Source organism: Rattus norvegicus, chromosome 1 (genome assembly GCF_036323735.1).
Source record: "Rattus norvegicus strain BN/NHsdMcwi chromosome 1, GRCr8, whole genome shotgun sequence".
Taxonomy (NCBI): domain Eukaryota; kingdom Metazoa; phylum Chordata; class Mammalia; order Rodentia; family Muridae; genus Rattus; species Rattus norvegicus.
Genome location: NC_086019.1, coordinates 178,028,018 through 178,044,316, shown reverse-complemented (window position 1 = coordinate 178,044,316; position 16,299 = coordinate 178,028,018). Strand labels below are relative to the sequence as shown.

The 16,299-nt window shown below is 41.9% G+C and overlaps 2 protein-coding genes across 5 annotated transcripts in view; one reads left to right on the top strand and one right to left on the bottom strand.

The window, feature by feature from the left end:
- Positions 1–3,110, bottom strand: part of Pde3b (phosphodiesterase 3B) — a 163,297-nt gene extending 160,187 nt beyond the window's left edge. For 2 of the 4 annotated variants that reach the window (XM_039109453.2, XM_039109463.2), the window contains exon 1: positions 1,883–3,070. In XM_039109453.2, the coding sequence (XP_038965381.1) occupies positions 1,883–2,812 (930 nt within the window). In that variant the 5' untranslated portion in view covers positions 2,813–3,070. Of the gene's footprint in view, positions 1–1,882 lie in introns of all 4 variants that reach the window. The other 2 variants (NM_017229.2, XM_039109460.2) reach the window with 2 other exon arrangements.
- LOC134483775 (uncharacterized) lies at positions 2,829–10,391 on the top strand. The gene is made up of 2 exons (XM_063279456.1): positions 2,829–3,474; positions 10,035–10,391. The coding sequence occupies exons 1-2, from the start codon at positions 2,968–2,970 to the stop codon at positions 10,323–10,325; spliced, it is 798 nt and encodes a 265-aa protein (XP_063135526.1). The 5' UTR covers positions 2,829–2,967; the 3' UTR covers positions 10,326–10,391.
- The last annotated feature ends 5,908 nt before the right edge of the window (positions 10,392–16,299 follow it).

Sequence of the window (16,299 nt, the reverse complement as noted above, 5' to 3'; positions counted from 1 at the left end):
CTTAAAGTGCTTTGATAGCAAGAAAAATGAAAAGTTGCAAGGAAAAAAGATAGCAAGGAAAAGTTGCTTTGATAGCAAGAAAACCTCACTAGGAAAAGAAGACTAGAATTTTTCAATTTACAATAGACCTAACTGTTCATAACTAATTAATAGATTGCAACCAAAATATTTAAATTGTAATGCTTCCCTGAAAACCCTCTACCAAGTCAGCAAAATTATGCTAAAGGGCTTTCCCAATATTAAAAATGCAATCTAGTCACATAAAATTGACTTTTATTCCAATCTATGAAAATAGCTGATACCAGCTGATAGCAAATCTTCTATTAACAAGTTTTCACTTGATAGACATTTTTGTAAACATTGTCTATTACTGCTGGCAGTAAACTGGGTAGGGGGTGTAACTGTAACTGGTTTGTTTGTTTTTTTCTAGCATCTGGCCAAATAATAAGGGAGCATAAGAATGGCCTCTAAAGCAGGGCAAAGTGGTACATTCAGGAGCAGGAGACAGGAAGACCCTCCAGGTCAAGGTCCACCCAAGATAGCCAGACAAGAATATACAGCAAGACCCTGTCTCAAAAGAGAAAAGAAAAATAGCAGGAAAATGTTTCCTCGTGAGTATATACTTCATACTACTATATACAGATCAGTGTTTTGTAGGCCATAAAAATCAATGTAGTGAGTCACAGATTATTTTGAAGGGAACACAAGAGACAGAGAGACCAGTGCCTCAAAAGTGTTAAGGACAAGAAACTTTTGTTTCCTGTCGTCTGGGTCACATTATGAAAAAATATCACTAATCAGCAAAATCTTACACCTAAGGATATACAATCCTCCACAAAGTTCCTACAGTTACCCTCTAAGTTGCAAAGAACACACCTCTGTGAACTGAAAACTCTACTCAGACCCTAACACTGCCACTTTTTTTGGCCCTAGATCTTCTGTCTGCCTGAACACGTGCATGTCTAAACCAATGTTAATGTTACCCAACCAAACACAGTTCGTGGAAAAGATCTGACACAATAAACATAAAGGGTCTGCATTCGGTAAATGCTCAATATACCAGCTATACTTTAAAGGATCTCTTGGTGGTACAGACCAGGTGGACTTCCCAATGCAATCCAGATACAAGTTCATTCCCTCGAGATGATTTCAATGCCTTCAAAAACAAAATATGAAAGCCTGTGGGGGTTGGTGGAGGAAATGTTTTGGGCATCTTTCCACACATTACTAAGTTTAAAGGTTAAATTGCTAAAACTTTCTCCTAATTATGCAAGAAATACACAGCCCATGAGTTAGTCTGTAAAAACATTTTTAATTATATTGGTGTATACTGCTGTCTATTCATCTAAACCAAGTCTCAATTCTAAAGCTCATTTCTGTTCTTTAAATTATGAAAATACTCATTTGTCCTCCCACATCACCACTCCTGAGGAGCCTGTGCTGTTGAAAAATCTGCATGCACACTCGTATTCTAAAGGCGGCTTGTCAACTCCAGTCAGGCATCCTCATTTTAATAGCAAACAGATAATTTGTACCAAAATGCTATTTGTAGGAGCTTAGTATGTCCAAAGTGGGAGCAGTCAACCTCAAGTCGGTCACCTCATTCTTGAAAACTCTGCATAAGCCGAGTCAGAGGGTGAATGATTTCCTTTCCACTCATGGTAAAAGGCCACTGGTTTCTGCTTTTTTGGAAGAGTCCCTTGTCCTGGGGCAGCCTTTCCAGCCAGAACACAGGTTCCTGCCCCTTGCTTTCTGCAGAGAGAGCCCAGGTTCTTTAGCAGCTGCGCTCCTGCTCCGGAGACAACGCAAGCGGTCCACCCCGCGCTCCTCTCGTCCACCCCGCTCTCCCCTTACCAGACCCATGCCCGCCCAAGAACCCTACCTGTTCTCGAGAAATACAAGGCAACGACGGTCTCCTGAACATCTTGCCACTGCCATAGTAACCGGCCGCGCTTTCTCCCAGCGACACGCAGCTGGACCTCCTCCGGGGTCTGATCACAGGCACTTTTTCATCCGCGGTACTCGCCGAGCGCGGGGGAGGTGAGGCTCCCCGGACGTGAAAGAAGTGGTCCAAGCCCAGGGCTAGCAGGCATCCCGCGCCCCCGACCAGGCACGACAGCAGAGGCCTGAGCGCGGGCGGCAGAGCCCCGAGGCCGGAGAAGGACACCCACCACACCAGGCCGGCGAAGAGCAGCACCAGGACTCCGTGCCGCAGCCTCACGCGAGGCGCGAGCGTCAGCAGCCCCACGCAGCTCAGCACCAGGCAGAGCCGGCCGGCCGCCGCCGCCGCCGGCTCCCCGCGCAGCCACGACCACCACTGCCACGCCGCGAAGTCGCCCAGGTAGCAGCAGGCAGGCAGCGCCAGCAGCCACCAGGAGCCGGCGCCGCGGTCCGGGCCGCGCTGCGCGCGCGTCAGGAAGCAGGTGAGGAAGAAGAAGGCACAGGCGATGCTGAAGAGCGGGCTGAGGCTGAGCGAGCAAGCGCTCAGCAGCGTCCGAAGCCCGGTCGCCGCGGCCGCCCAGCGCTCGGGCCCCGCGCCCAGCAGCGCGGCCAGGACAAAGGCGGCCAGAGCGGCGAGCGAGAGGCGTGCCCCGGCGCGGAGCGAGGCCGCCGGCGGCTCCACGTTGCAGAAGCGGCAGAGGTGGAAGAAGAAGCTGCGCGGAGGGTCCTGCCGCAGCGGGCTCACGCAGCTCTTCACGTAGCCGTTGCGCAGGCTCTCGGGGGGCGAGGCGGCCGTGGCCGTGGCCGGCGGCGGCGGCGGCGGCGGGGACCTCATGGCTGGCGTGTCCCGCTCGCGCTCGTCCTTCCTCATAGCCCCGGGCTGCCGGGAGGCCGCTGGCGCTCGCCGACCCCGCGCCCTCCCCGTTCCGGGCGCCCCGAGCTTCGCAGAGCGGTCACGGCTGCGCCTGCCGCCGCCGCCGCCCCGGATCCCCGGCGCGCGGGCTGAGGGGCGGCGGCGTCCGCCTCATGCCCGCAGTGGAGAGCGGCGAGAGGGGATTCTCGGTGTCCCAGGGCCGGCTGCCGCGGACGCCTTTTCCCTTTCCCCTCAGGCACGGCTCGGGACGGGAGACGGCTGCGTCGCCTCCCAGCTCCCGCGCGCTGCAACAGTTACCTCACGGCCGCAGCCTGGTCCGTTGGGCGCGCGATCGGGCGCTCCTCCCCCGCGGCTGCCCCTGCCGGGCGCGCGCCCCGCCGGCGGCCCCGCGCGCTCCTGTGACTCGGCTTGACGCCTCTCGGGCGGCAGCCGCCCGCGTCAGGATGCGCATCCGGGACCCCGCGGGTGAGCGCGTGCCCGCGGCCCGTTTGGTCCCTCCAGTGAGACAGCCATCGCGTCTGGCTCCCAGACTCGGACACCTGGGGGAGCGCCCTGTGGCCACGGAGAGCTCGACTGCTGAAGTTGGATCACGTACCCCCCCCCCCCTGGGACTGCCACAGAGCGATGAGCTCTGGACCCCAAGGGCAGTGCCTAGTGAGGTGAGAGTGGGCTCATGGTGTGCCCTCAGACTGTGTGAATGGAGATGTGAAGGGGGAGGCTCAGTCAACACTGAGGCCAGACTAAAATGAAGAAACTCAACACTATCAATCACATCTGGCTTCCAAGCCAAGGTAGATTTGGGGCCCAGCAGCAGGCCTTGAATCCCTTCAGGGTTTCAAGAGGGGATGGGCCCTGGAGAGTGCACTCTGATAGCAAGCATGTCTCCCTGAATTCCTTTTCAGTGAGACTAAGAACTAATATCCAGCACTGTGTTTGGCATCCTTGCCAGACATGCGCTGCTTCACACCCCTGTCACTCCACCACAGCATAGACTTGCTGTCCCAAAAGTTCTTTCCAAGTGAGAGAATTTTTCTGTGCAACAGTATTCTGGGGGGAGAGGAGGGAAGGGAGTCCCATAGTCTTAATACCACTCATCAACTTGAATGGTGTTGGCCTTGAAAGAAGCCAATTATATATTTTCTGGGAAAGACCTGTGAAACTGGTGACACTGGAGAAGACAACAGTAGAAGTGATATTACCAAAGACAGACTTAAAAGTTGAAGAAAAGAATTTTGCTAAACGAAGGGGATTGCCCTGGAATCCAACGTAATAACTGCCTTAGAAGGTGTAAACTGTTTCCCTCCACCAAAACTCCCCTTCAACCTCATGACAGACCTGCTTTTCTTAAAAAGCTAATTCCACATTTTTCCAGGGAGATGAGAAACCTTACTGTGTGGTAAATCCCACAAACAGGCCTATTTTTCACCAATTAAGCTCAGCCCACAGCCATGACCTAAAGCAGACCATTTTTATATATAGTTATAATTCACACACATAATAGAAATCACTGAAGAATTAACACAAGAATTTGACAAATGTGAGAAAAGACTAGAATTTCCTTGTTTTTTTTAATGTGTTGGATAAAGAAAAAATATTTAATAGAGTGTTCTAATGGTTACCCAAATGTCTTAAATGATAAAAATTCATTTCTGCTAGACATGAAAAGTGGAAACTCACTTTAGCTAAATCCCATACACAGAAATCATCACACATGCACACACACACACACATGCATACATGCATAATCAACTGAAGATTAAATAGGAAACTTAGCCTACATATTTAGAATTTGTATAGAACGGCATGACAAAACAAACATCACCATTACTAAAATACCCATTTAGCTAATTGTTTTAAAATAATAACTTATAAAACAAGTTCAAGTTACTCTATTGCTATTTTTAAATCCGAGTGTGTCATCTGAGATAAAATAGACATTTTAATGAAAGGATTGGTGGACTAGACACCATTCCTTGAGTTGAGTTCCAACCAGATATTTATTCCCTGATAGTAAGCAAGTCATGGCTTTTGAAGATTGATTGATTGATTGATTGATCGATTGATTGATTTAATATAAGTACACTGTAGCTGTCTTCAGACACACCAGAAGAGGGCATCAGATCCCATTACAGATGGTTGTGAGCCACCATGTGGGTGCTGGGATTTGAACACAGAACCTCTGGAGGAGCAGTCAGTGCTCTTAACCACTGAGCCATCTCTCCAGCCCTAAGTCATGGCTTTTAAAAAAACTCATTCTTTCCCATTGTAAAGAGAATCAATGAAACTTAATGACTTTTAAAGTCTTCTGGCTTTAAAAAACTACAGTGTCTATATGCCAAAACCATGGAGGTATCTTTAAGGTTCTTCTTTCAAATTGATACAAACAACTTGTATTATTTGCGCCCACACACTCAAATTAACCACATTTTTATTTTTTGATAAATGAAGATGTCTATACAAAGGGCTATTGCCTGGAAAATAGAAGTCAAAGCCACTTTCACAAAACTGCTTTACTTTGCAATTTTTTAAACATCTTTTGTCTGTCATCAAAATCTTTGTAGGTCTAAAAGCCCAAACACCCATAGATGGAGCACATCCCTCTGTATACCAACCCAGAACCTGAGAATTCTAAAATAAAATGTAAGGATTGTGACAAGACGATCAGAAGTTTACTTAACAAAAAGGATGAGCTAGCTATGTTTATAATAACTCCCTTCTATATTTATAGTCTTTGTCAAAGATTACTGGGCTGCATTTCTTAGAGGTTAAATTAATTATTCTACCAAATTTAAACAACTAATAGATTTCCTTAGTTCTCGTCTTTAAGTTCAAGAATATATGACTGTTAGATGTTGTGACAGAGACCTGCTATACACACCAACTTCTCTTAGCAATCTCTATCCAGGCCCTGTTTTATCCAGATTAGCCTTGATCCCTGTCTCTCAACTATCTTCTCTTTTCAGTTTGATCAATGACATGGAAGCCTGGTGCTTACTGCTCATCTCCCAAGTCATTCTGAAGCAATGCATCCCCCTATGTATTATGTTTTTTTAATAATGGGGCCTTTGTCAAGTTCCAAATACCCAGAGTTGCCATGTGTGGTTTAATATGAAGGGTAAGAATTTTGTTCAGTATCCCTTAAAGGAGAACCTACTCCAATAAGCCACTAATATTTCCATTAACTCTGGAGGAACCTGTCCTGATGTTTTCATTCTCAGGGCCTAAAAATGACCCTAAAAACTAGTTTAGTCACTAAGAACACTTTTGTCATTGACAGATTGTTAGCTTACTACAGCCATTGTTTCCCTACAAGCACCATTTGAAACATTACAGCATTAGGGTCTACCTCACGGGTAAAATGCCTTCTGCATTTGAACTCTCTAGTGCTAGTCATTGATACATCAGAAATGGTTCTTAGTAAAGACAAAAGACAAAGAGATCTTGCTTGGGTCTCAACCATTTTCTCTTCCATCAAATCTTCTAGTAACTAATTCCCTACCACTTTGTCTTGGATTTTTAATTGGTTTTTTTTTTTGGGGGGGGGGGGATAGAATTTTTTCCTAACTCTTAAACCCAAAAGTAAAGAAAATCCATTTCTAGAGCAATATTCTCAAAAATTACTTCTTTTCAGAAGTAATTTCAAATTGTTTTCAACAAATCTTGGCTACTGCACCTATTCCTCCTTACAGTTATGGAACCTTATACGTAGAATAGAATAGGAAATAAAACTGAACAAGGTATGAGACTCTCATTTTTATTGTCAAACAAAAGACAACTGAGAATCTGACAACTATGAGAAGTTGGGCATGGTGATACATGACAGTTATCCCAGGAGGCAGGGGCATGAGGAGTCCTAGGGCACCCTAGGCTACATAGGAAGACCCTAGTGTATCACCAAAACAAGAGAAAGGAAGGGGGAAAGTGGGAGGAATGGGAAAACAGAAGACAAGGAGAGAATGATGGAAGAGGTTGTGAAATAGTTAGTAAGAGGCCTTAGAGTATTTGAGAATCATGGTTGAAAATGATAACGTACAGTAGGAACAGTATTAAAGACCCTGACACTATTGCTGATGCCAAGAAGTGCTTGCTGGCAGAGCCTCCCCCAAAGCTCCCAGGGACTAAACCACCAACCAGAGTACACATGGAGGGATCCATGGCTCGAGCTACATAAGTAGCAGGGGGTTGCTTTATCTGGCATCAGTGGGTAAGGAGGCCTTTGGTCCTGTGGAGGCTCAATGCCCCAGCATAGGGGGTTGCTACGGTAGTGAGGCAGGAGTGAGTGGGCAGGTGGAGGAGAACCCTCATAGAGGCAAAGGGGAAGGGGGATGAGACGGGTGCATCACAGAGGGGAGACTGGGAAGGGGGACAATATTTGAAATATAAAGAAAACAACCAATAAAAGTATTTTAAATAACTAGTAAGTATTATATATCTCTGGGAAAATGTGGAATTAGAAAAAAATTTATGCAAATGATAGGCTGCTTTTTGTTTTGTTTTGGTTTGGTTTGGTTTTGTGTTTTTGTTTTTGTTTTTGTCTCTCTACAGAGCCCTAGCTATCCTGGAGCTCTGTAGACCAGGCTAGTCCTAAACTCACAGAGATCCAACTGCCTCTGCATCCTGAGTGCTAGGATTAAAGAAGTGTCATTACAACCAGGCTTTGGCTGCCCTTTTTTCAAGTATAAGTATCCAGACCACTCAGTAGATCCTTAGCAATACTGAGCTAAACCAATCTATGAAACCCTGGTTAGAAATTAAGTAAGACATCTAGAATAGGCCACCATAAAAAGGAATGGTTTTTTAAATCCTGAATGTTCTTCCGAAATGTAACCTCACAGAATTTTGTGAAACACAGTCCTTATTTCTTCGGGGGAAAAAAAGACACAAAGCAATCTGGCACATTTAAGTATCAAAGAAATCTTCAGGAATAAGTAAATTAACCAGTGCCATGGATGTTTCTAATGTCTAATATTAAGATTTTTCCTGTAAGTTAACCTTGTAAGGTTTTTTGAAAAAGTGAGAGATTCAACATTTACTAACTTACATTAAAACATAAAAACTAACTTTTCTCCAGTATAGAAAAGATGATTTTGTTTTAAATATTCAGGCAACTCTGTAGCCTAAAGGGGTTTAAAATATGTTTTCCTTTCAGCTAATATCCTTCTCAGAATGGAGCATGCCTTTTACTTTTTCCTTTATTTTTTAATGTGTCTGTGTATGAGCTATGCATATGTGCATATATGCATGTTTACCTGTGTGGGGAATATAATATGTAGGGGTACATATATGTATATACATGTGGAGGACCATGGTTTACTACCTTATTCACTGAGGCTGCATCTCTAGCTTATCTGAGATCTCACCAATTCTAATCCCCTGGCCATCTTGCTCCAAGGATGCCATCTGCAGCTTCCTATTGCTAGAATTACAGGTGGAATACTAGGCCTACTGGACATTTAAAGATCTAAACCATGTTCCTCAGACAGCAACTACCTTATCCATTGCCCAGCTCCTTACACACTCTCAATCCATAAAGTATCTATTTGCAGAATAATTACTAGACTATATTCAAAACTAGACTGTAAACAGTTTTTCTTAGCTTCCTGAGAGTTACAGCTATCTCTAGGAAAAAGGGAATATGCATATTAACTATTTAAAAGTGCAACATACCACATTAGTTAAAAGTATTCACAACTAATAAGAGAAAAAATCATTCTGTTGAGAATGCCCCCACTATGTGTCTCCCATGCTGTCAGTACCTCTCCTCTCTGATAGTTCTCTCCCTACTCTTTTCATCTCTGTACTAAGTCCTTCACTTCTTTCACTGTTCCATGAACATTTACCATCCCATCGCTAATAGCTGCACTTTATTAAGTGCCTGCTCCCTGATACCAAAGGTGCTGTAATGATAACGATCCATAGTCAGGTGGAACATAGAAGAATAAAGATGACTACAAAAGATGATAGGAACAGGAGGGGATGGAGCAAGTGAAGGAAATCACAGAAATCACCTAGGTAAAGTAGGGGAGAAAAGACAATCTGGACAAAGGAGCAAGCAAGTACAAAATCCTGTACTGACGTAACCCTAGTATATTTGATTAACTCTAAATATGCCATACTTATAAGGTATATGGTGGCCAAAAAATAAAAAATATGTATTAGTTATGAGAGGCATAGAGATGATGCTATTGCTACACGGAACTGGAGTTAACAGTACTACTTGTTAAATAGTTATGCTGTTGCCGCACATAATTACCTGAGTATATGTAAATATACTCTTCAAGTACAAGAGTTCTTTTATTCAAACTTAGCAACTTAGCTCAATCTCCTGACCAGCTCTCTTCACCCTGTAGCAAGTGATCAGACATTTCCCAAGTCAGGTTTCCCAAATCTGTTTACAAATAGGACTTCCAGTTGCATGTTGTCATGTTGTTTTTGTTCTGTTTTGCTTTTTTGCTTCATCAGAGAATTTTAATAGAAATCTCTCACATGATTTAAACAAAAAACAAGATTCCATATTTTTATAAATATTTTTAACATCCATTTTCACAAAATTTAGAATACTTTTTTAATTTTGCAAAAATACACTTTATTTTTAGTATGAAACAAATTCTTCTGAGAAATGTAGATGGGTTTTTTTAAATTTAATTCAAGTGATGATGCCTGGATTTCTTTTTTTTTTTTATTAACTTGAGTATTTCTTATATACATTTCGAGTGTTATTCCCTTTCCCGGTTTCCGGGCAAACATCCCCCTCCCCCCTCCCCTTCCTTATGGGTGTTCCCCTCCCAACCCTCCCCCCATTGCCGCCCTCCCCCCCCACAGTCTACTTCACTGGGGGTTCAGTCTTAGCAGGACCCAGGGCTTCCCCTTCCACTGGTGCTCTTACTAGGATATTCATTGCTACCTATGAGGTCAGAGTCCAGGGTCAGTCCATGTATAGTCTTTAGGTAGTGGCTTAGTCCCTGATGCCTGGATTTCTAATACTGGAATTTTTTCTAATTCTCAGAACAACAATTATATCTATGCCAAAAATTCACTGCTATGAGTTTTAAAGCTATAACATAAATCTCTTAACTATTCATGTGAAATTTCCTGGACTGTTGTTGTTGTTGTTGTTGTTGTTGTTGTTGTTGTTGTTGTTGTTTTATACCCAAAAGCTCAGCCTTGAACAATAAACAACAATACAAACTCTTTCCAAGTTTTCCTATTCCCTCCTTAGACAAGCATAGTTTCTTCAACTCTGGCCATACCAGCAAATCTGAAGGATCACAGCCACGATGGTGGCAGCCTACCACCGTTGACACTGAACTTGTGGTTAATTGTGGAGTTCTGCCACAAAACCACCTCACTACCACAAGCTGGATACTTGCCCAGGAGAGTGACAAACTGCCAGGCAGAGCAATCTCTGGGAGGCAGCAAGAGCAAAATGCTTTGGACACCAGACAGCAGTCATTTCTGGATCCCAAACAGAGCTATTTGCAAGTCAGCTTGTTCTGCTAAACCTGCTTAAAGTTTATTCATGCTGTTTTTGAAGAGAAACTCAAGAGAATTTACAAATAAATTCTTAGATACATTACTAGTATCGTTAGTAAATTAAATTCTTTTATAAATTTAATGGGATGGAATTGAAAATAAAATTAAAATTATATTACTCTGAACTGATAAATGAAACACCTACACATGATCATTGCAAATAATGTATTTTGTGTGTGTGTGTGTATTGTATGTGTGTGTGTGTATTTTGTGTGTTTCTCCCTCCTGATCTCTGAGATTACATGTGTATAACACCTCTACCCTGCTATCCTAGGCCTGTGGAAATTTATACTATAAAAAATATGTTGATTTAGAGTCTATTCAAGATAACAGAAGGAAACAAAAAAATTGATATAACAACCCATTTTGTCTATAATAACATTAAACATTCTAAAGACAAGGAAACATTTGTGTTTTTCAGAAGTTTATTAATTCATTTAGCATGTACCAGGCACTATTTAGACACTAAAGTTACAAATCTATTTAAACAACCGCTTCCCTCAGTTTAGTAGAAGGGAAAATATGTAAACAAGTGCAGCGTAGTGTGAAATGCTCTGAGTTCTTAGCTAGTACAGCGTGGAACAAAGAGGAGTTCTCAGACAAAAAGATGATAACCTGATTACTGAGGAATAAATAAAGGCTTCCCAATTGTATAAGAAGAAAGACAAGAATCCAGACAAAGAGCAGGATGTGCAGGACCATGAGAGCTGTCACAGGAAATTATGGAACTGTAGGCAGATTGGTATGATTTGGGGTAGAAGAAAAGTGGATGTGGGAAGAAAAAAATGCAAAATAGAAATATGGAGGCCAGAACAAATGAAACTCAAGATGGATGATCAAAATGTGAATGTTTCACGCCTTCTTTAAAAGGGGAACAAGAATACCCTTGGCAGGGAAGAGAGAGGCAAAGATTAAAACAGAGACTGAAGTAACACCCATTCAGAGCCTGCCCCACATGTGGCCCATACATATACAGCCACCCAATTAGACAAGATGGATGAAGCAAAGAAGTGCAGACCGACAGGAGCCGGATGTAGATCGCTCCTGAGAGACACAGCCAGAATACAGCAAATACAGAGGCGAATGCCAGCAGCAAACCACTGAACTGAGAATAGGTCCCCCGTTGAAGGAATCAGAGAAAGAACTGGAAGAGCTTGAAGGGGCTCGAGACCCCATATGAACAACAATGCCAAGCAACCAGAGCTTCCAGGGACTAAGCCACTACCTAAAGACTATACATGGACTGACCCTGGACTCTGACCTCATAGGTAGCAATGAACATCTTAGTAAGAGCACCAGTGGAAGGGGAAGCCCTGGGTCCTGCTAAGACTGAACCCCCAGTGAACTAGACTGTTGGGGGAAGGGCGGCAATGGGGGGAGGGTTGGGAGGGGAATACCCATAAGGAGGGGGAGGGGGAGGGGGAGGGGGATTTTTGCCCGGAAACCGGGAAAGGGAATAACACTCGAAATGTATATAAGAAATACTCAAGTTAGTAAAAAAAAAATTTAGAATTAAAAAAAAAAAAAGAAATATGGAGGCCAAATGTGGGAAACCCTTTGGGTCACTGAGAAGTCTGAACAACGTGATTGTGTGGATAGTAAAGACCTATTGAAGGTTCTAAAGCAGAAGTGAGGCATGATCTGGTTTTGTTTTGTTTTTTTTTTATGTTTTAGATCATTTATTGTTAAACGGAGAAGTCACAAAGCAAAAGTGAAATGGGACACAAATCAAAGATGATTTTAAAACATTTCTTTTGGTGTGTGTCAAATACTTTTCTAAGTTTAAAAAGGAGGAAAAGTGACAAACGAAAGATACTTTGTTCAAATGAAGTCTTTCATTGGAAAGGAAAACCACTGGTCTTTAGAAACCTACATGGCATGATCTGTTTTAATTGTGCATTTAAAAATCAGTACCAGTACCACATAAGAATAGTTTAGAAGAATGTGAGACCAAAGTCAAGAGAACCATTTAAGAAATAGTAAGTCTGATCAATTCCAAATTATTCAAATGGGTACTGTAAACTAGAAAATACTGAGAACTAGAAAATATCCTGAGTGAGGAAACCTAAACACAAAAGAACACACATGGTATATACTCATTGACAAGTAGCTATTAGTCCAAAAGCTCAGAATACTCCTGATATAACCTACAAACCATATGGAGCTTATGAAGGAGGAAGACCAAGGTGTGGATGCTTCAGTCCTACATAGAAGGGGGAACAAAATAATCATAGGAGGTAGAGAAAGGGAGGGACTTGGTAGGGAGAAGGAGGAGGGGGAAAAGGGGGGAAGGATCAGTATTGGAAGGGACAGAAAAGAAGTACAGAGAATCAGGAAATACATATTTCAAGTAGAAATATGTAGCAGTGGGGAATGAGGAACTGGGGTAACCACTAGAAAGTTCCAGATGCCAGGAAAACGAGAGGCTTCCAGGACCCAACCAGGGTAACTTCAGCTAAAATATGCAACAAAGGGAAGATAGAACCTGTAGAGACCACCTCCAGGAGATAGGCACGGCCTCCAATTGAGGGATGGGGCCAGCCACCCATCTCAAAATTGTTAACCCAGAAATGTTACTGTCCAAAGGAAAGACAAGGACAAAAAATTGAACAGAGACTGATGGAAAGGCCATCCAGAGACTGCCTCACCTAGGGATCCATCCCATCTGTAGACACCAAACCCTGACACTGTTGCTAATGCCAAGAAGCAATTGCTGACAGGAGCATAGTATGACTGTTCCTGAGAGGCTCTGCCAGCACCTGACCAATTCAGATGTAGATAATAGCCAACCATCTGACTGCCACCCAGGACCCCAATGGAAGAGCTAGGGGAAGGACTGAAAGGAGCTGAAGGGGATTACAACCCAATAGGAAGAACAATATCAACTAACTGGACCACCCAGAGCGCCCAGAAACTAAACCACCAACCAAAAAGTATACATGGCTCCAGATACATATGTAGCAGAGGATGGCCTTATCTGACATCAGTGGAAGGGGAGGCCCTTAGTCCTGTGGTGGCTTGATGCCCCAACTTGGGGGATACTAGAGCAGTGAGGGGGAGTGGCTGAGTGGGTGGTACCCTCATAGAGGCAAAGGGGAGGGAAGAGAGGGCAGATGAGATGGGAGGGTGGGGGTTGTGGAGGGATAACCAGAAAGGCGGATATCATTTGAAATGTAAATAAATAAAACAATATTTTTTTAAAAAGTTCCCTTGGTCTAGTCTAGGTGACTAGAATAATTTTAAAGGCATTGATGAGGATTAAAATAATTAGAGGATTAACTTAACAGTAAAGATTGCAGGTTTCATTTTAAGCATTTTAAGCAAGTTAAAAACAAAGAAAATGTTTCTGCTTCAGATATATAAATCTGAAACTCAAAAGCAATTTGTATTGGTGAGGCAGATTGGAACCCAATAGTATATAGGTAGAATGGGTGAAGCAAAGATCAGTTTTGTTTTGTTTAACCCTGAGTAACACCAACAAAAAGGGATATGGAACAAAAGGATGACTATGGAGGAAAAAACTCTAAAAAGAGAACCAGGAGATAAAAAGTACTGCAAATCAGCATGAGGAAGGTTTGAAAGAGAGAAAAAGATGAGGACAGGAAAGTATCCACCAGAAACTATTATGTGAATCAGCACTTGCATTTGTACAGGAAGAGGCATTGGCACTGACTGAAGGAAAGGATGAATACCTATGTTGGCATTAACCAAAAATAAGAAAGTTTAATTCTAAGCAGTTACCCTGGAGATAACATTTTTTTTTCGGAGCTGGGGACCGAACCCAGGGCCTTGCGCTTCTTAGGTAAGCGCTCTACCACTGAGCTAAATCCCCAGTCCCTGGAGATAACATTTTTAGTAATGTTGTTGTTGTTGTTGTTGTTGTTGTTGTTGTTGTTGTTGTTAGTTTTAGCCTCACAAACATAATTTAGTTGGCTTAGTGATGTAATACTAAGTTGATACATCTCTGGTTTTCAGCTATACAATGAAAATTTTGCTAATCATGGTAGCACACACCACATACATTAAGTCTCAGTTACTGATGAGGCTAAATCAGGAGTGCTTCAAGCTCAAGACCAGACTGGTCAACTGAGAGAGACTCTGCTCAAAAAAATATTTTTCAGAAAGTTTGAGGGTACAAGTAAGTGGTATAATATTGCCTCATATGCACGAGGCCCTGAGTTTAATCCCAAAACCAAGAATGAGCTTGACAGATTTCTCCAAATGGTATAGCTACAGTCTTTAATACATTTTTATAAGTAAACTCTATAACACTAATTTTATAATCATATTCACATCTTACAATGGCAGAGAACAAAATAGGAAAAAAGTGAGACTACAGTCTTCATAATACAAAGTCAAATAGAAATCCCCAACAGATCAGAAAGTTTTTCAATTGGACAATTATCTATCTAACTTCAAAGAGTCAGGCAATATGAGTCTGATTTTTTTTTCATGTACCTCTTTGAAGTCAATAGCATGTCTCCATTTTTTTAGAAGACTCAGATGAGACCATTTAGTCTTACTCAATGATCTTTGCTTAAAAACATTATATTTCACAACTCTGGTAAAAGCCAACAGACAACTAGATCTACTAATTAAGAGAAAAATATATATTTGTACATTTAGAGAATTTTTTAATGTTTGGTTGGATGTTTCAGACAAAACCAAGGGTCTTTTATGTCCTTTTCCTGCTAAATAACCAGGATTAGCTGTAGTGCTTCAGTTTTAACCTAGCATCAGTCTTCACTCAAATTATGCTTGGAGTGTTACCAGCAACAACTCTCTAGCATGGTTTGGTGCTTTGGAAACTATATTAAATATAAGTGCAAACTGAAAAACAACAAGAACTCTTACATAAATTCAAGATTTTAATACAATATTTGGGGGATGTTTAATCATGTTTGAAAGAATGGTTAACATCTACTATAATATGAACAAGACTTTAAACAAATCAAAAATACATCACAGGAATGGGTGGCAACCCCCTTTTTTTTACAGGTTAAAAGGTTTACATCAGATTTCCCCCCCCCCATAATAACCTCTCAAATGTGGTCAGTACCAGAAACCCACTCTCTTTAAATAAATACTAGCCAACTAGGAAACCAGGTTTTATTGTGCTATAAAATAGACCAGACATTTCTAAACCTTTGTAGGAATGATCCTGACTAAATTTCTACTAAAAATAGTTTCAAAATAAACGGTGGGCTCCAAGTTTCTGTAACAATTAAAATTCCTTCATCCTTCCTCAATCTTGCTCTCAAATTCTATTCTTCTAGAACCACCTTTCAGAAAGTGTCCCCAGCCACATATTCGTAATAAGAATAAAGTTTACAGTCCTTTTGTTTTCCAAGATATAAGAATGGAGAAAAGTGTTAACTTCCATCCCCTACATACATTCACATTTATCAAAATTCTGTTTTCAATTCTCTAGCATACTATTAGCCCCTAATTCTGAACTTCTTTTTATCATCATGGTCATAAAATGCTCCAGTTTATCAAATACATCACTTTGAAAAAAATTGAAGGAAACAAATATTTGCTAATTTGGCTTGTTCTGGACATTCTCACAGAATGTGTGGCATGCACAGTACTATAATGTTATATATGTATGTATTTGTTGGGATGAAATCAGCTATAAATAGCCACATACAAAAATATAATACAAAATGTATTGCCCTGAAAGATAGCCAGATTTCACTGAGCATCAGAAAGGGTTACATGAATTAAGTCTTGGTGGTAGAGCACCGGCCAGGCATGTATGAGACTCCTGCACACACATTTAAAAGGAATTCCTTCTGTTTTGAAGGAATGAACATAATTTAGAAAAAAGAGAAAACGGTGTAAATTTGAAGAAAATATTCTTGAAATTGTTTTTTTAATATAAAGTTGGAAAATGATAAAAATAACATTTTGAGTCCCCTAATCCACTTACTGATTCCAACAATATGCAG